General features: G+C 49.9%; 3 protein-coding genes across 5 annotated transcripts; all 3 read right to left on the bottom strand.

The window, feature by feature from the left end:
• Window positions 1-37: 37 nt before the first annotated feature.
• On the bottom strand, window positions 38-3,477 carry ZBTB22 (zinc finger and BTB domain containing 22). The gene is made up of 2 exons (XM_032410199.1): window positions 3,402-3,477; window positions 38-2,701 (listed from the first exon to the last, which is right to left on the bottom strand). The coding sequence occupies exon 2, from the start codon at window positions 2,630-2,632 to the stop codon at window positions 725-727; it is 1,908 nt and encodes a 635-aa protein (XP_032266090.1). The 5' UTR covers window positions 2,633-2,701; window positions 3,402-3,477; the 3' UTR covers window positions 38-724.
• A 668-nt stretch (window positions 3,478-4,145) lies between these two features.
• Window positions 4,146-9,887, bottom strand: DAXX (death domain associated protein). Of its 3 annotated transcripts, none has more exons than XM_032410034.1 (8): window positions 8,781-9,887; window positions 7,338-7,593; window positions 6,353-7,184; window positions 6,013-6,227; window positions 5,628-5,856; window positions 5,000-5,474; window positions 4,616-4,838; window positions 4,146-4,409 (listed from the first exon to the last, which is right to left on the bottom strand). In XM_032410034.1, the coding sequence occupies exons 2-8, from the start codon at window positions 7,542-7,544 to the stop codon at window positions 4,350-4,352; spliced, it is 2,241 nt and encodes a 746-aa protein (XP_032265925.1). In that variant the 5' UTR covers window positions 7,545-7,593; window positions 8,781-9,887; the 3' UTR covers window positions 4,146-4,349. The 3 variants fall into 3 exon arrangements, with proteins under 3 accessions (XP_032265925.1, XP_032265922.1, XP_032265924.1); XM_032410031.1 differs by lacking the exon at window positions 8,781-9,887 and adding an exon at window positions 8,490-8,575 and having other exon boundaries at window positions 7,338-7,596; XM_032410033.1 differs by lacking the exon at window positions 8,781-9,887 and adding an exon at window positions 8,490-8,570.
• A 4,184-nt stretch (window positions 9,888-14,071) lies between these two features.
• On the bottom strand, window positions 14,072-14,434 carry SMIM40 (small integral membrane protein 40). Its single transcript, XM_032410030.1, has one exon. The coding sequence runs from the start codon at window positions 14,248-14,250 to the stop codon at window positions 14,080-14,082; it is 171 nt and encodes a 56-aa protein (XP_032265921.1). The 5' UTR covers window positions 14,251-14,434; the 3' UTR covers window positions 14,072-14,079.
• Window positions 14,435-18,946: the final 4,512 nt, after the last annotated feature.

The following is an 18,946-nucleotide window of genomic DNA, read 5'->3' as shown; positions in this document are numbered from 1 at the left end:
CTAGGCTCCTCCTCCCTCCGTGCCCTGGCCCCCCAGACTCTACTTCCCAGAGTTCGGTTACTCCGCCTTCCCCCACCTGCGCCGGGGCTGCAGCAAACACAGAGGGGCTGTTGGTAAGCCGAGTGAAATGACCAATAAATATTTTAATCACCATTTAAAAAAAATAAGATTTAAAATAAAAACCTTGTATTCTTACGACTTACTCCCTCCTTGTCTTCACTCCCTCCGCAGTGAGAATCCAGTTGGGGGGCCCCCAAGGAGGGATAGGAGGGATGAGGGTGGAAATATAGGGCACGTCCTTAGGGAGGTGGGGTGGGTTCTAGGACAAGGGCGGGACTCAAAGGCCTGGTCCCCACAACAACACTAACACAGACTTCATGTACAGACTACAACCACCTGACCCTTGACCCTGTGACTCCAAGATGCTCCATGGCCCCCTCTCCCTCCCCCCGACCATATGTGCCCCAGTCTGTAGCTGGGACTTCAGTGTACGCATCTGAGGGGAAGGAAAGACTCAGTTCCGGGGATACGTCGTGGGAGAGTGGCTGAGGAATGGAATGGGCGGCTGATGGTGCAACACGGGTCCCTCTCCCAAAATATATACAAGTCCACAGAGATACGGAAGACATTAAGCGTGGTGGGAGATCACCTGAGAGCCACAGCGCCCCTGGCTCGTGCTCCCTGTTTCCTCCATCCGGAAAGCTACCTCTGGGAGCCTGCCCCCTCAGTTCGTTCCTCCACCTCCACCGAAGCCCATCTCCACCTTGTGGACGCTGGGTGGGGACCAGACCCTTCGGCTGGACTGGGGCGTGGCTCCACTCGCCTCGTCGCCGCTGCCCCCGCCCCCTCCGGGGGATTCTCTCTTGGGTGGCAAGGCTGGCCCGGCGGGTCCCCCGGGTCCCGGCCCGCCCCCGCCCCCACCCAGGCGGTGCCGGCGCTCACAGTGTCCCCGGTGGCGCATGAAGCTGTCTCGCCACATGAACTTCTTGGCGCAGACGCCACACTCGTAGGGTTTGAGGCCTGTGTGTGTCTTCATGTGCTCGGTCAGGTGGTGCTTCATCTTAAACTTTTTGTTGCACACGGGGCAGTCAAAGGGCCGCAGGTTGAGGTGCATATTCACATGCCGATCGCGCATGCTCTTGTGGGAGAAGGCCTTCCCACAGTGGCACAAAAAGATCTTATTCCCATCCCCACTGCCTGTCCCTCCAGGGGTCCCCCCGGCACCACCAGGCATGCCCAGGGCCCCTGCCGAGGTGCCCCCCAGGGTCACCGCCCCGTGTTCGGCTTGGTTCCCTGGTGGCTGGCCTGGAGCCTGTGAGGAGGAGGAAGATGAAGACGATGGGAAGACCAGGATCTGGTTGCCCTGCATGTCCAGGGGAAGCAGGGGCCTCGGAGGGTGGGAGGGGGCATAGGAGGAAGGGGTTGGCCCCCCTGAATCATCAAGCCCTGCCCCAGGACCCCCACCCTCATAAGAGCCAAAGTCATTGGAAGACTCACAGAAATTGACCTGCTCTTCTCCCTTGTCCGGGGGCTCAGTCAGGGTCCGGACATCACTTATGCTAAGAGTAGCCTCAGGTCCTCCGGCCTCGGGAACCCTGGAGCCACCCCCCAGCTCTTCATCTTCATCATCCTCACAGGTCAACACCAGGTCTTCCTCCTCCTCATCCTCTTCCAGATCTGGGTCTTGGGGAACCAGGGGTGCTGGTGCTGGGCTGTTTCCACCCCGCTTCACGTATACCCAGTGCTTCTGTGGCATGATGCTGGGCGGTGCGTAGGTGGGTCGCCGGAGCCCAGCCCCAGGAACCACAGCACCCCTCCCATCCCCGCCGTCGTCACAGAGCTCATCTGCCTCCAGCAGCAGCTTTCCAGAGGTAGCCCCCCCACTGCCAACCGCAGGGGCTGGGAATACCGGGCCACCTCCGCGACGCTCCCCGCCGCCCACTGCAGAAGCTGCAAATGCCTCTTGGGAGGAAGATGAGAAATCAGTGGACTCTCGGGGGCTGAAGTAGTTGCTGCTGCTGGGGGACTGATTCTCACTGGCCCGGCTGGAGGCATGGGAGCGCACAGAGCCCATGGTGGCAGGCGCCACGGTAGCCCCGCTCCCTGATGGGACCCCAGCACCAGGGACAGTGGCAGAGGTGGCTGCAGCAGTGGTGACGGTGGTGGTGGTGGCTGAGGCCCGGCCTTCGCGGAGGAGTTCAGTGCACTTATCCACGATGTGCCACATTTGGAGCACCGACCCCACTGTGAGGAAGTTGACAATGTCAGCAGCAGCCATGCTGAGGCGGCCAGTGTAAGCCGAAGCCAGGACAGTCTCGAAGGCGCCTGGGTCCATGACGCTGGGCAGCGAGATGGAGGTCATGCCCTTGAGTAAAACCTGGTCGTGGAAGTAAGGGGAGGAGGCAGCCAGGACAGCACGATGAGCCCTGAACTCCCGGCCCTGCACTCGGATGGACACATCGCAGAGCTGGCCCTGTAGCCGCTGCTGATTGAGGGACTCCAGGAGGGCACTGGTCACCTCAGGGAAGGACACATGTACCACTGCAGCTGCAGGCAGGGGTAGTGGGGGTGGGGCCAGTGATAGAGGCAGGGGGAGTGCTGCCCCACTGGGAGAGAGAGGAGATGGCTCCATGGCGTGGAAGGAGGGGGTACCCCCCCAGCCACAGGAACAAGGGAAGGAGGAGGGCGGCCGGGGGGGTCTCTGGGAAGAAAAAGAGAGAAGAGTGGTAACATCTCATAATGACACAGCCCTTCCCTTTACAGTTTAAAAACATGTTCACACCCTTTATCTGAGTAATTCCCCACAACAACACTGTAAGGTAGGTATCCCTCTCAACCCTATTTGACAGACAGCAAACTGAGGCTCAGAAAGATTACGAGATTATCCAAGATCACACAGCCAGTAAGTGACAGTGCCAGCAAAAGCAGATGTCCTGACTCCAAATCCAGTGCTCTTTCCTTGGAGATTAGAGAAATAAGGTGCTCTTGGGGAGTGGAGTGCCTCTCTCGTAATTTCCCATTTGCCTGAGAGCCTGACTTTCCATTTCCCTTATTGGTGTTTTGCACCCTTTTATTGGGAGGCGGCAAGTCTGTTCCTGTACTGAGAACCATCCCCCCCTCCATGTGTTTTTTAGGCTATGCACCCCCCCACGCTCTTCCGCGAGCCAAGGCCCCCTTTGCCCCCCGCCCCCCGGCTTACCTCTAGCCCCGCCCCTCAAGACACGCCCCTTGGCCCTTTCGGCCCCGCCTCTTCAAGGCCCACCCCCGTGGCCCTCTCGGCCCCGCCCCTTGTCTACCCCCGCCCACACCGGACCCCGCCCCCCTCTGCTCCGCCCCAAGCGCTACTTCGACCTCCTCTCCCACCCGGAAGGCGCCCCCCAACGCCGCGCGTCCCCGCTTACCGGGCCGCGCGCCCCCGGGCCCCCCCGCCCCTCACTCGGCGGCCAGAGCCGCAGCCTGGGCCCCTCCCGCCGCCATCTTGCGCCGACTCCCTCCGCCCTCCGCCTCCGGTCCGCCTCCCGCCCCTCCGGCTTTAAAGGGACAGGCGGGCACCCCCGCCCGTGCCCCTGGGCAATACTCGGCCGACTCGGCAACTTCTCCTTTAAAGAACAGCTGTCTCATGCCACCTTAAAGGTACCAGGCCTCTTCCGCCGCTGAAGAACTCAGGGCTTGGTGGTTCGGCCGAAGCACTCGTTCCCCTTTAATTCTGTAAGCCTGCCCTTCCCATTGGCCAAGGGTCTTGGCCATCACTGCTTAGGCTCCGCCCCTGAACTGTGGCCATTAGCGGGTTTGCGGGATCTAATCGCCCGGCTCTCCCAGCTTCTGACAGTCCCCCTGGAGCCCCGCCCCCTTCCTCCGGGCACGGATTGGCCAAATAACCTTGAGTCGGCCCCTGATTGGCCTTTTTACTCCTACCGCTCAAAGTGAGAAAGTAAAGCGCATTCCGGACGCCGAAGCACGTTTTTTTTTTAGTGCCTGGCAGAGGGCAAGGGGAAGGCCTGAGGGCGAGGGAACTCCGAGAGAGGCAATCTAAGGACAGGCTACAAAGGACAGCTCCAAGGGGTAGCCAGGGGTCAGGGTAACCCTGAACCAGAGAACAGCTGGTGCCGAGCGGTGAGCATAGAAGGACAAGGAAAAGACAAGGATACAATAAGAAAAGAACTTTATTGTTTATTAATGTTTCTGTGTAAAACTTAAGTTTTTGTTGTTTTTTTGTTTTGTTTTTTTTAAAAGAAACACCACCAAAAGGGGATTAGCTCAGTCAATCCCTTCCTCGGTCATCAGCTTCCCACCATCCTCCAAATACTATCCCAAAACATTTTGGAGGCTGGGAGTGGGAGGAGAGGCGGCTAATCAGAGTCTGAGAGCACGATGATCTCCTCTGGATCGCACTGTGTGGCCACACTCATCTGCAGGGGAGTGAGAGACAGAGTCAGAAAGAGACGTCTGGAATATAAGGGGAGGAGAAGCAGAGGGAAGGACTTATCAGAGATTAAAAATAGGGGTGAGGAAAAAGGAAGAGAGAGGATGTGGTGTGTGTAATATTCAGATGGAACACCTGAAACTAAACAATGAAAGAGAATTAAGTTAGGGAAAAACTGCCTCCCCCTCTTACCTTGTAAGTACCAGGCCGGGAGGGTTGTGAATGGGGGGTTTGGGACAACCGGGCTGGAGATGGGCTACAGAGGGAGCTGGTCACCAGGCCATGGCTAGGAGAGTCCACTCTCGTCGAGGAATCAGCAACTGGGGCCATGGAAGTCAGGGGAGAAGGTGGGCTGTACAGGGTGGGTATCTTCTTCCCATTCTTCTCATGCACTGCCCTTTGCCTTTCCACATAGCTGGGGACAGAAACACAAATATGTAAGGGGGTATGGAGAGCCTGAGGCTGGAGGGGTAGCATACAATCTCTCCCAGCAGACCCAGTTCCTTAATATTCCTCTCAGAAAGCCCCCTGTAATCTCTCCTTGGCCTCCGTCCTCCTCCTTGTTGTTGTTGTTACCTGTTTCCCAATGGCCCTGCTCCAGTTTGCTTCTCCTTCCGAGACTTCTTGCAGGGGGGACAGGAATCTCCCCAGGTGTGAGGAGAGACACCTCCATTGAAGGAAGTGGAGGTGACCATGGCTGCTCCATTCTCCAAGACAGTGGTGAGGGGGTCCTCTGATTGCTTCCTAGAAGAGGAAATGTCCCTCTCCTCAGGGGAAGGGGTGGTATCCAAGGGCAAGGCTTCAATCTCTAGCTCAAAGAGCTGAGACATAGGGCTCTCTTCCTCCAGGGGTAACTCCTCAAGGTGTTCTCCATTGCTTTCAGCATCTACGCTGGAGGGGGCCAAGGGCTCTTCTGACAGTGAAGATGGTGACACCATGAGTCCTTTGTTTTGCTGCTCCCCCACAGACCTGCTGATTCCTTTGCTAGGTTCCAGATTATTTTCAGTGGACATCCGTGGTGGGGACATGGGGCTCTTGTCTCCATCCTGACCTGGAAAAGAAGAAAAGAGGGGAGAGGTAGCATGAGAACTCAGGGAAAGAATACTGCTGAGAGTAAGAGGAGGAAGGGAAGGGTCTCAAACAGGTGGTTCACATCCAACAGAGTAGAGGGAACTGACACATGAGGGGATTGTTCTTGACATACCTGCTTCCTCCTCCTCCTCCTCTTCATCGTCCCCCTGACCTTCCTGCATCTGTTCGAGATCCTCCTCTTCTTCAGAATCTGTGGCCTCCTCTTCTTCTTCTTCCTCTTCCTCCTCTTCTTCCTCCTCTTCCTCTTCTTCCTCTTCCTCATCACTTTCCTCATCTTCTTCATCATCTGTCTCGGGCTTGGAGGTGGTAGGGCATTCCTGGGATGCCATTCCACTAGGGCCCTGGGGGACAAAGGAGTTTCTCTAAGGAATCCCTTGCCCCAGAGGGTCTGGTTCTTGTGTTCCTTCTGCACTCTTCCCCCTCAGTGACCCTGAAATCCCTGCTGGCCTGTGCAGGGGAAAGACAAGGTCTGTCTGAAGGGTTTATCCCTTCCATACCTCACCAGAATCCAAGGAGGCTTTCGGGGGGTCTGCAGTGTGGGAAGAGGTAGCTTGAGGAAGCCGAGCTCTTCTCTTCTGTCTCTCACCCTCCTCACTCTTGTCTTGCATCATTGCATATTTGGAGATGACCTCATCCAGCCGGCTCATAGCCAAGCTCCGGTTTTCTCGCAAGCGCCGGGCTAAGGCAGGATCCGACAATGCAGGATCAATGCCTATGTGGGAAGACAAAAAATCAGAGTACTCAGCCCAAACCCTAGAAGACGGGACTAGAGAGATGCCCCCTCCACCAAACATCTGACATATAAGGGTTATCGATAGGCATCTCACTAATCCCTACCTGGCCTATAGTCATCTGTGAGGTGACAGCCAAAGTTGTAGATGAGATCAAGGTGGCGTCGCTCCTGTAACCTGATGCCCACATCTCGGAAGGCATCCTGAGCCATGAGCTGGAGCTGCTGTCGGGGGAGGCCAAGGCTGTGCCGAGCAGCTGCCTTCTCCACAGCCCGCAGCACATCTCCATAGTCAGGGAACGTATCTGGCCCCGGTTTGTTGATGAGCCGCTCAATGCGCCTGTTAACCTCTGGATAGCGGGTGCCACGGTAGGGGATGCGTTGCTCTATGACACGGCCCGTCAGGGAAGAACAGTCTTTGAGCTCACACAGCCGCCCAAAGAGGCGGATCAGCTTACGCTTCAATCTTGCTTCCTGCAGGTATGTGGAGTCTGGGTCATCCAATTCTGAGAGATCCAACTCCTTTTCCTGCAGCCGCCGGATCTCTGCCACATAGAGCGCTAGCAGCTGCTCCAAGCGCTGGATCTGCCGCCGGGAACCACGGGTCCTTGGGGCCTCAGAGGCAGTGGTCTCAGCATTTGTGGGGTCCGAGGAGGGGTCTGTGGGAGGGTTATTCCCAGAGGGTTCACTAGAGGTGGTGGCAGCAGGGGCTAGGTTCAGCTTCTTCTTGGCTGAATGGGCCTTGAGAACAGTGCAGAGCTCATTAATGTAGACATAGAGCTTAGCTGGCCGACTCTGGGCCCGAGATAGGACCCGAGAGAGGATGTTGCAGAACTCCGCCGAGGCCAAAAACAGAGAGTGGGCACGCTGCTGCCGGTTATAGAGGAATGGGACCACCTCAGGGTGATCTGCTGTCTGCGTCTTACACAGTTCAAGGAACTAGAGGGTTCAGAGGAAGAAGGGAGGGGGAAGAGACAAGGGGAGGGGTTGAGAGAAAGAAGGCGAGGCGGGGTTAGTGGGGAAGAAAGGACAGGAGAGCCAGTCAGCCATCCCCCTCCCTGGGGCACAAGAATCTTCTCCCCTAAAGCTCACCTCTTCAAACAGCTTCTCATTCTCCAACTTGTAGCATTTCTTGCCGCCAGAACTACTGCTTCCTCCAGCCCCATGGGGCTGGGAGGAGCCAGGGGCTTCTGCCCGGGGTGAGGCCGGATTGGGGGGTGGGTGGGAGGGCCCTGGCTGAGCAGCTGCTTCATCTTCGTCATCATCATCCAGCACGATGATGCTGTTAGCGGTGGCCATGGGGGATCAAATCCCCCGGAGGGAGGAAGTGTTGGGGATTTCGGGATTCCTGCTGGAAGGGGATGGGGCCTCAGAAAGAGCCCCTCCAGCACAGCCCATCCCTTCATCTCACACATTTTCCAGTCTTCTTGGGCTTCAGTAACACCCAGCCCTGCCCAACAGTGTCCTCACCGCCTGTCTTCAGCAACTCTTAGTACCAGACGCTTTTCTGGCCTTTTACTACAGGAGCCCCAAACCACCTGAAAACCTTAAGTTCCCCACCCCCAGCTCCACCCCTCCTGTCGTTATCCAGTCTCTTTCGTTTTCCCCACTATCTCTCATACTTGCCAAGTTGATTCTTCCAACCCCTGGACCATCTCCCGCATTGCACTCTGGATTTCCTCGACATTCCCTCACACAGACACCACACCCCCGTCAGCACCACCTCACGAGCCTTCCCCCTTTCGCTCTCTAACACGTCAAATCCACACCCGCACCTCATCCTAAAGAATCACCCCCAACTCCTAGACTCTCTGAGGCGAAGGAGGTTCCCTCCCAACAATCCATTCCCCTTTCTCCTCCTTGAATTATCCTCACACTCCACCCTCTGACGGGTCTCCTCAAACCCGGGCGTTAGGTTGGAGAGATCTCACCTCAAGTCCCCTCCCTCTCACCCCACCCGATTTCCCCCATTCTTTCTCTGTGACCTGTAACCGACTGCGAGACCAGCACTGAACTCTCCCGATTCCTCTCAGATCCCAACCCCGCGTCCGACCCCTTCCCCTGAATGAGCTTCCCGCCAAGTCCCCCTCCCCCAGTTCAGCCCCCCGGCCGCCCCACTCCCCTTCAGGGATTGGAAGGAAGGTACCAGAGCTTGCCCCTCAGACTCAGCGTCCGGGACTCCCCAGTACCTCTCCCTCGACATTCCCGCCCCCGCCTTCGCTCCCCGCACGGTCCGGCCCCCACCTCAGAAACGGTCTCTCGAGGCGACCCTCGCTGCTGATCTCAGAACCTCGCATGGTTCCCTCCGCCTTCCTTCCCCCTCCCACCGCAGGCCCTTCTCTGGACCGGAAGTCGCAGAGTTTCCGCCTACAGTCAACTAGACGCGGCCATATTGTCGTACGGCGCCCGGCCCGTCCGCGGCCGGAAGTGGAGGTAGGCCCGCCCCCACCTCCAGTGCCGCCCACACGGTCGGGGGTCCCCTTTTCTGTGACCAGTAGAGGGCGGGCTTGTCCCCTGCGGGGCGTCCCAAAGTACCTGGGGGACGCCATCTTGCCGTACGGTATTGGCTAGGCCCGAGCTCGGGCGCGCCGCCGACGGAGCTCTTTTCACCCGGTGCTTCTGCGACTCTGCCAATCAGAAACTTCCTGCATCCGGCCCAACCGCCGGCGGGTCGCGTGCGGGAAGGACTGAGCCACCTTTCCAAGTAAGGGAGGGGGAACGGAACAGGACAGCTAAGGAATTGGGCCCTCCAAGACTGCGCAGGGGTACAGGGAAGAGCGAGAGTCTCTTAAGAGGGAAAAAAAAAAAAAACCCTCTTCCTTCCGCTGGGCCATTGACCAGCCTTCCGGCGCTGCTTTCCTACCTGCCAGGTACCCTTTCCACGGCTTAATCGACTGCGCCTGCCCCTTCCCTTCTGCTGGCTGCGCGCTCCCTTGCCGCTGTCCAGCAGCTACTTCTACTTCCAGGTGCCTACAGCTCCCAAGCGTGAAATCATTAACACATGCGTACAGATTAGCACAATGCGCTATACAAATGTGTTATTATTGTTGCTATTCTTATTGATTTCTCTTTAAGCGCCTCCACGGAACTAATGACCAACCAAGCAGGTGGGACCTAGGTGGCTGTCCGTTCTTTTCTGGAGGGGGTCCCCGACGTGCGGGCAGTGATGACCTGGAGGCCGTGCTTTGTCCAGGAGCTCCAGAGACTTAGGACGGCGATATGGGGCGGGAGCTTTGAGGAGAATCTGTGCAAATTGCCGCTGTGAGGGCTGTCAGATGAAATGACACTTGTAAAGTACCTTGGGTGTCGACTCGTCTCCTCTTCCTCTGGGAGAGCTGAGGAAAGAACGAACAGGCAAGAAACTGATTTTGACGCCCGCCTCGCCCGCACCCCCATCTCACCCAACTACAGGAAGGCCGGAAGGACTAGTGGAGGCCAGGCTGGGTCCAAATATGAGCTTATGGGGAAGTCAGACCGGTTAACACGGAGATTCCCGTCTCCTGCAAACTTTCACATTCCACAAATGGTGAGCATCTTGCCACTTTCTAGGACCGCAGAGGTCCTTATATCCCTAAGCCCTCAGAGTACCAGAACCTCAAACCCTCCCTTCCATTAAAGAATCCCACACCGTGTCTAAACCTATAGTCTTCAAATTAGGGAACATGAAAACTCTCCAAGAGAGTACTCAGACTTAGGAGATAGAGGAATTTAATTTCCAGATGCTCAACTTTCGCAAAATTGGTCTTACTGAGTAAATGCCTGCAGTAGAGGTTCTCCTTCTTCCTGTTTCCTTTTATAATAAACTTTCTCCTTCTTAAAAAAAAAAAAAAGTACGCAGATGTACCTCATTTTATTGTGCTTCACAGATATTGTGGGCTTTTTTTTTTTTTTTTTACATAAATTGAAGGTTTGCATTGAGCAAATCTTTCAGCAGCATTTCTCTTTTTTTTAAAAAAAAATATATTTTTAAGTAATCTCTACATCCAACGTGGGGCTCAAACTTACAACCCTCAAGATCAAAAGTTGTGTGCTCTAGGGACTAAGCCAGCCAGGTGCCTCTATTGGCACCATTTTTCTAACGGCATTTGCTCATTTTGTGTCTCTGTGTCACGTTTTGGTAAGTATTGCAATATTTCAAATTTTTTCATTATTTTTATATTTGTTATGGTGATCTGTGATCAGTGGTTTTTGATGTTATTATTGTCACTGTTTTGGGATACCACAAATGACACCCATATAAGACAGTGAACTTAATAAATATTGTGTGTTCTTATTGTTCCACCAACCAGCTGTTCCCCCATCTCTCTCCCTCTCCTCAGCCTCCCTTATTCTCTGAGACACAACAATATTGAAATTAGGCCAATTAATAACTACAATGGCCTCTAAGTGTTCAAGTGAAAGGAAGAGTCACCTGTCTCTCGCTTTAAATCAAAAGCTAGAAATGATTAAACTTAGTGAGGAAGGCATGTTGAAAGCTGAGATAGGCTGAAAGCTAGGCCTCTCGTGCCAAGCAGTCAGGCTGTGAATGCAAAGGAAAAGTTCTTGAAGGAAATTAAAAGTGCCTCTCCAATGAATACATGAATGTTAAGAAAAACAGCCTTATTGTTGATATGGAGGAAGCTTGCGTGGTCTGGATAGAAGATCAAACCAGCCACAACATTCCCTTAAGCCACAGCCAAACTCTCAGAGACCCTAACTGTCTTTAATTCTGTGAAGGCTGAGAGAGGTGAGGAAGCTTCAGAAGAAAATTTTGAGACTTACAGTGGTTGATTCATGAGGTATAAAGAAAGAAGCCATCTTTATAACATAAAAGTGCAAGGTGAAACAGCAGGTGCTGATGTAGAAGATATAGCAAGTTATCTAGAAGTTCTAGCTGAGATAATTAAGGAAAGTGACTACACTAAACAACAGATTTTCAGTGTAGATGAAACAGTCTTATATTGGAAGAAGATACTATCTAGGACTTTCATAGCTAGAGAGAAGTCAGTGCCTGGCCTCAAAGCTTCAAATGACAGGCTTACTCTCTTGTTAAGGGCTAATGCAGCTGGGTTAAAGCCATTGCTTACTTACCATTCCAAAAATCCTAGAGGCCTTAAGAATTTTGCTAAATCTACTCTGCCTGTGCTCTATAAATAACAACAAAGATGTGCTGGATGACAGCACATCTCTTGACAACGTAGTTTACTATTAAGATGTCCTACTCAGAAAGAAAGATTCCTTTCTGTTACTGCTCATTGAAAATGCACTTGGTCATCCAAGAGCTCTGATGAAGATGTACAATGAGATTAATATTGTTTTCATGCCTGCTAAACACAGCATCCATTCTGCAGACCATGGATCAAGGAGTAATTCTGACATTTAAGTCTTATTATTTCAGAATACGTATCATAAGGCTGTCGCTGGCATACATAGTGATTCTTCTAATGGATCTGGGGGAAGTAAATTGAAAACCTTGAAAGGATTCATCAATGTAGATGCCATTAAGAACATTCGTGATTCATAGGACAAGGTCAAAATATCAACATTAATAAGAGTTTTGAAGAAGTTGATTCCAACTTTCATGGATAACTTTGAGGGGTTCAAGACGTCAGTGGAGGAAGTAACCACAGATGTTGTAGAAATGGCTAGAGAACTAGAATCAGAAGTGGAACCTCAAGATGGGACTGAACTAACTGCAATCTCAAGATTAAACTTCAACAGATGAGGAGCTTCTTCTTATGGGTGAGCAAAAAAAAAGTGTTTTCTTGAGATGAAATCTCTTGGTGAAGATGCTATTAAGATTATTCAAATGACAACAAAGGATTTATTTTTTAAAAGATTTTATTTATTTATTTGGGAGAGAGAGAGAATGAGAGAGAGAGCATGAGAAGGGTAGGGTCAGAGGGAGAAGCAGACTCCCCGCTGAGCAGGGAGCCCGATGTGGGACTCGCATCCTGGGACTCCAGGATCATGACCTGAGCCAAAGGCAGACACTTAACCAACTGAGCCACCCAGGCACCCAGCAACAAAGGATTTAGAATATTACATAAACTTAGTTGATAAGTTAGCAGCAGGGTTTGAGAGGATTGACTAATTTTGAAAGTTCTGTGGGTAAAATGCTATCAAACAGCATCGCAAACTACAGAAAAGTCATTTGTGAAAGTAACAGTCAATTGATGCGGCAAACCTCCTTGTTGTCTTATTTTAAGAAATTGGCACAGCCATCCCAACCTTCAGCAGCCACCACCCTGATCAGTCAGCAGCCATCAGCATCTAGGAAATACCTTTTACCAGCAAAAAGATTAAAACTCCCTGAAAGCTCAGATGATGCTTGGCATCTTTTAGCAATAAAGTATTTTTATTTTATTCTTTATTTTTTGAGAGAGAGTGTGTGTGTGTGTGACTGGGTGGGGAGGGGCAAAGGGAGAGGGGGAGAGAGAATGCCAAGCAGTCTCCACACGCAGCGCAAAGCCCAACGTGGGGCTCTATTTCATGACCCTGAGATCATGACCTAAATAGAAATCAAGAGTCGAATGCTTAACCGACTGAGCCATGCAGGTGCCCCACAATAAAGTATTTTTAAATAAAGGTATGTACATTGGTTTTTTTAGACATAATGCTATTGCACACTTAATAGACTATAGTGTAAACATTTATAAGCACTGGGAAACCAAAAAAGTTCCTTTGACTTGTTTTATTTCGGTATTTGCTTTGTTGTGGTGTCTGGAACTGAACCTGCAAATCTCTGAGGTATGGCTGTGGTTGTCAATCATGAAATCTTACCTTGTCTTAAATAAAGAAACACATAGTGGGGCGCCTGGGTGGCTCAGTCAGTAAGGGCCTGTCTTTGACTCAGGTCACGATACAGGCTCCCTGCTCAGTGAGAAGTCTGCTTCTCCCACTTCCTTTCCCTCTGCCCCTTCCCCCAGCTCTTACTTTCCCTCTCACTCTCTCTCAAATAAATAAATAAAAAACAAACAAATAGCCTCGTACTTTCCCTCTCACTCTCTCAAATAAATAAATAAAATCTTAAAAAAAAAAAAAACCACACACACACATAGCCTATTTCTTTCATCAAGGTACCATAAACACCCCCTCTCCTATCTCATTAAAAATGTACTTTTAATTTTTAACCATGTTTAAAAATGTGTGCAATCTTTGCCATTTAATCAATTCTGTTCTCATAATAATTATAATGATAGCACAGAAGAAATTTTTTAAAAACCTTTTCGGTCTATGGTCACAAGAAAGAAAAACACTTTTCATCTCAATTAAAATATATGCACATGCAGGGAAGTATGATAGATTGGTCAATAAAAGATTTTCAAGTATAAAAGCCTAAAATTGTCTTTGGGGAAGTGGACTGGTAATAGGTGTTCAAGGAGAAAAGAGAGTCATAAAAGAAGGAAAGGAATAATCCCAATTGTTAGGAGCTAGTTTATCTATTTTTAAATGGGTAGTGGTGACTATCAAGTCACTCTGATATTACCCTTCCCCTAGACATTCAAGGGGTGATCTGTTTTATTTTTAAATGTGAATGTTTTCAATATGCCAGAAATTACATCCTTGAAACAATTTTAGTTTATGATGAAAAATTTTAGATGGTTACTTACAAATATGTGAGAAGTACAAACTTTTTCAAAATGATTTTCTGGAGTGTAGGTGCAAAAAATTTAAGACAGCGGCTCTGAGCTCTCCCAGTGTCCCCTCCATAGCCCCCAACAGTCCGGTTTCCCTCCCCTCTCACCTCTGTAGCAGGGGAAGAGAATGTTTATGGGAAAGGTGGTCGCAATTCCAGCTCCTCCTTCTGAGGTGTTCTCAGGGGCCGGTCCCCAAACTCTGTTCATGGCAGCAGTCACAGCAGCGGACGAACAGCCTCCAGTGTCAGGAGTGTGAGGGTGAGGGCCAGGAAGATAATGAAGGCCTTGTCCAACGCCCAGCGCAGGGGACTCCTCAGAGGACAGGGACCCTGGGCAAGTACCAGGAACACAGCCTCCTCAGCCACATCACCCTCCTCATCCACCATACTTACTCATAGTCTGACAGCTGACTGGATCAGGGAGGCTGGGAGGGAAGCCCTTGCTCAGCGACACCAGGATTAAGGGGCATGGCAGCAGCAAGCCCTGCACCTGTCGGGCTTGACCCTAATTCCCCCACCAAAGAGAGAGAAAGGAGAGAAGAGCCTCTGAGCCTTTGAAACAATCATATAATCATGGAGTGCAATGTGAATGGTCTGGACTAGATGATTCATAAAGTTCGTCCGCCTTTACTATAACTGGGACCTGGCAACTGAAGGCCCAACACAGAGACAGGCAAGCTGGAACTGCTGAAGTCATTCTAGGTCTCTGGGCTCAGGGCCCGACGTCTTGGGGCCCTACAGATAGAGAGTGAGCAAGCGGAGCTAGCTAGTACGCTACGGTTGAGCCGCTGTCAGCCCATTCCAGCTTTACAGTGGGTGGTGAGAAAAGGCCTAAGGGAAGGGCTCTCCTAACCCAGGTGGGTGGGAAAGGGCAGCGGCAGGCTGGAGGCTGCACAGGACTACTTCTCCCCCAAGTCTGCGGGCCACTGAGCATGCGACGGCGAAAGCCACACCTCTCTCTTCCTAATTTCCGGGCCCTGCGTTCCACAGGACAGCTATAATCGCACCCGCAGGAGCCCAAGGGGAGGTCTATAAAAAGAGAAAGATCGTGATTGGTCAGCGGGGCTAGAGTGAGTAATTGGGACTTAAGTGTTGGGGCAATAATGAGGGAGAGTGAGGGGTCCTGAGAAAGAGTTGTTGGCTGGGAATGTCGTCCAGGAGGTTGTCGTCGGGGCAAGCGTTGAAGGCCATTTCTTGGCCCTGTTCCCCAGGCACGGCCTGGAAGGTCCATGACAGAAATTGAAGCCCATGTGGAGACCTGAGGACCCCCTGGGATAAGTGGGGCAGTAGGGGATAGGGTAGCCAGCCGGGGAAGCAGTGTGTGGTAGTGGACCTCATACCTGGAGCCTTTAGGGTCTCTTACCTACCTTAATAGGAAGACTTTGTTCACCCCCAGAAAGGTACACAAGTCGTCACAATTTTGTTTACAGTCAACTTATGTTATTGTTTGCTGTTGCCACAGGAGGGTTGCATTAAGAGTCAAAAAAACTCGATGGGGTCAAACTAATTACTTATGAGGTGTGTTAAATTCTTGTTTAGTGTGTGTGCTGCCCAAGTGAGCCGGCCAAATAATTGCGGTTCTTCACTTCTGCACTGGATCTGTGTAACTCTTTCCCCTGGCTCCTGTCTACAGAGCATGACTAAGCACTTCTGGTTTGGTGCTGCCCCATTCAAATCTGTTTTTCTTCAAATAAATGCTTAAAATTTTTAATATGCCTCAGTTTATCTTTTGTCTGTGAGTGTGACCTTGGGGAAGTCACCTGAACTTTCTTTAGTTGTTTTTTTTTTTTATAAAATTGACAAATCTCTTGCCTCACAGAATTGTTATAAGGGGCAAATGACATAAGGAGCTTTTTTTGTTTATTTTCATTTTTTGTACATTGTGAAGTGCTATGTTAATATAATGTATTAATTTCTGATACCCTCACTTATGTCTCAGTCAAGTTTACAGTAAGGCTATACAAACACCTTTATCTTTCCTTCCACATGACAGGTTCAGCACCAAGGTCTTCTGTAATGTCTATTCATGGGATTTTAAAAAAAATTTTGAAACAATTTCAAGTTTACAGAAAAGTATCAAGAACTCTAGTATCCAGGGGCACCTGGGTGGCTCAGTCTGTTAAGCATCCGACTCTTGATTTCGGCCCAAGTCTTGATCTCAGGGTCATATGAGGGTCATGAGATCAAGCCCCGTATTGGGCTCAATGCTCAACATGGCGTCTGCTTGAGATTCTTTCCCCTCCCTCTCCCTCTGCTTCTCCCCACCTCCCCCGACCCCCCTGCTCCTGATAGCTCTCTCTCAAGTAAGTAAATAAAATCTTAAAAAAAATAAAGAGCACAGGCTTTTCATTTCTGCAAGATGTCCTTCAACCCAAGTGGCACATAAAGGCAGGAGAAAAATGATGTTTTGTCCTTTTCAGTGTATCACATCAGGAAGTGCAGGAGGTGAGCCCTTCTCACCCCTGTATTACCAACCCAGTTTGGCAGGTTTCTCCTCCATAAACTCACCACTTGTCTCTTTGTAATTCCTAAGTATCTGCTACATCATCAGATCTCCATCTATCTGCCTTAGCATCCATTGATAACCCCCATTAGAATAACTGCCATGATAATGTTTATTAAATACCGATTTTTAATTCCATCATTTCTTCTTCAACTTTTAGTCAACAATCTGCTATAAAAGAGAGCATTCCCTTCTTCCTCATTTATTCATCCATTGATATCCTATGGACTCATAGATTCCTATCTTACTCAATAAACTGTAATCCATTACTATCATATTTATTGTCTGAACCTGTGGACTTCTATTTTACTTAATGAATTATAATAGGTTACTATCATTATTATTTTGATGCACAAATTACCCCAAATTTGGCAAATGAAATAGCCCTTCAAGCTGGATCCCTTGTCCTTTTGAAATCTCCTTAACATTATTTGAGCACTTCCTTACTTTCTCTGCAAGAGGTTATCCATGGTTTCAATTTGTACTTTTCCTGCCTCAGCCCAGGAATCAACCATGTCTTCTTCTGGCTTCTTCTAACAGGATGGCACTTGGAAACCAAGATCTAGGTGCTAGATGTCCTTACTGCTACAGAGATGCCATTGTTTCTAGGCCCTGTCCACAAACCAAGCAAGGAAATATATGAACATATATATGTACACACACACACACACACACACACACACACACACACACACACTCTTCCAGTTACTATTGCCGCCTAAAATACCCAAAACTTAGTGGTATAAAACAACCATTTTATTGTGCTTGTGGAATGCTGTCAGGAATTCAGAAAGGATACAGTAAGGACAGCTTGTCTTTGGTGATGTCTGGATCTTCAGCTGGGAAGACTGGGGGTGACTTAACTACTGAGGTGGAATCATCTGGAGACATCTCCTGGTGGTTGATGTTAGCTGTCAGCTGTATCTCTGCTGGAGCTGTTGGCCAGAATACCTACACAAGTCCTCTCCATGTAGCCTGGGCTTCTTTACAGCATGGTAACATTGGGGTAGTTAGAATTCTTACATGGCCCTCATGGCTCTGAAAGCAAGTGTTGCAGTGAAAAGGGCAGAAGGTGCATCGCTTTTTAGATCTAGCCTCAGAAATCAGACAGCATGACTTCATTGCATTTTATTGGTTACAAGAGAGTCACAAACCTGTTCAGATTTATAGGGAGGAGATATAGATCTCATAAATCCACCTCTTGATGGAAGAAGTGGAGAGAGTTCAAGAGAGAGTGGTAGGTGAGTAAGAGGAGAACAAGAGCACAGCCAGTTCTTTCAAAGAATGTTGCCCTAAAGGGAAGGAGAGAAATACAGCATAATATAGAAGGAGATGTGGGATCAAGAGGAAGGATTTTTTAATGGGTATATTCTAGTATTTTTGTATGCTCATAGGAATGACTAAGTAGGGAGGGAGGAGACAAGGGGGTAAAGTCGTAATTGTAGGAGTGGTAGGAGTGGTATCCTTGAATGAGAGGGCCTGGGTTTCAGTGCACAAGTAGAGGAGGTGGACTTGGATAGACACTTAGATTTGGTGCCTGGAGGGAAGACAGAATCTAAGGGCAGAAATGTAGGTAGGTAGGAAGATGTAGTGGGAAGTGGAGAAAGTTTTCTTCTGTTGCTTCTGTTTTTCAGTGAACTAGGAAGTAACAATCAGCTGAGCACCAGGGAGTTGATTCACCAGGGAGAGAAAAGAAGGTGTAGACATTTGCAGGGTCCCAATGCAAGAGTAAAAATAGAGGCTTACATATCATAGGTCTAAATTTTAAAAAGCCATTAATCAGGCTAATGGATTGTTAAGGATGTTCTTTACTCATACCTTGACAAATCTACCCTCATAACAAAATTAAAAAAAAAAAATGTGTAAAACAACACAATTAGAAAAACATCAAAATGACTACATTTAATTATCATCACATGTATCTAGGTATTCTATTGGTGGATCAGATATGGTCAGATGAGTAATAAAGATATGCATTATTTACAAATTAATATGTTGTTTTTTAAAATTTTTATTTATTTTAGAGAGAGAGATCAGGGGAGGGGCCGAGGGAGAGGGAGAGAGGGAATCTCAAGCAGACTCGCAACTGAGCCCAGAGCCCAATACAGGGCTTGATCTCACGACCCTGAGATCATGACCCGAGCTGAAACCAAGGGTCAGACACTCAGCCGACTGAGCCACCCAGGCACCCCTAAAATATATATGTTATAAAATGAATTTTAGGGGCACCTGGGTGGCTCAGTCAGTTAAGCGTCTGCCTTCGGCTCAGGTCATGATCTCCCTCCTTCTCCCTTTCCTTCTGCTGCTCATCCTGCTTGAGCACTCTCGCTCACTCTCACTCTCTCTCAAATAAATAAATAAAATCCTGGGGCGCCTGGGTAGCTAAGTCGTTAAGCATCTGCCTTCAGCTCAGGTCATGATCCCGGGGTCCCAGGATCAAGGCCCACATCGGGCTCCCTGCTCAGCGGGAAGCCTGCTTCTCCCTCTCCCTCACTTGTGTTCCCTCTCTCGCTCTGTCTCTCTCTGTCAAATAAAGAAATAAAGTCTTTAAAAAAAATAAATAATATCCTTAAAATAAAT

This window comes from Phoca vitulina, unplaced genomic scaffold, assembly GCF_004348235.1.
Source record: "Phoca vitulina isolate PV1807 unplaced genomic scaffold, GSC_HSeal_1.0 scaffold11, whole genome shotgun sequence".
In the NCBI taxonomy this organism is placed as follows: domain Eukaryota; kingdom Metazoa; phylum Chordata; class Mammalia; order Carnivora; family Phocidae; genus Phoca; species Phoca vitulina.
Note: the sequence above shows the minus strand (reverse complement) of the source record. Positions and strands in the feature narration are given on the sequence as shown.

Excerpts from the sequence above, each read along its gene's own strand:
- ZBTB22 (XM_032410199.1), bottom strand. The coding sequence starts at position 2,632 with ATGGAGCCATCTCCTCTCTCTCCCAGTGGGGCAGCACTCCCCCTGCCT.
- DAXX (XM_032410034.1), bottom strand. The coding sequence starts at position 7,544 with ATGGCCACCGCTAACAGCATCATCGTGCTGGATGATGATGACGAAGAT. Across the intron at positions 7,185-7,337 it reads ATGAGAAGCTGTTTGAAGAG|TTCCTTGAACTGTGTAAGAC; the intron begins GTGAGCTTTAGG and ends TGAACCCTCTAG. Across the intron at positions 5,857-6,012 it reads CCTCCTTGGATTCTGGTGAG|GGCCCTAGTGGAATGGCATC; the intron begins GTATGGAAGGGA and ends TTTGTCCCCCAG.
- SMIM40 (XM_032410030.1), bottom strand. The coding sequence starts at position 14,250 with ATGGTGGATGAGGAGGGTGATGTGGCTGAGGAGGCTGTGTTCCTGGTA.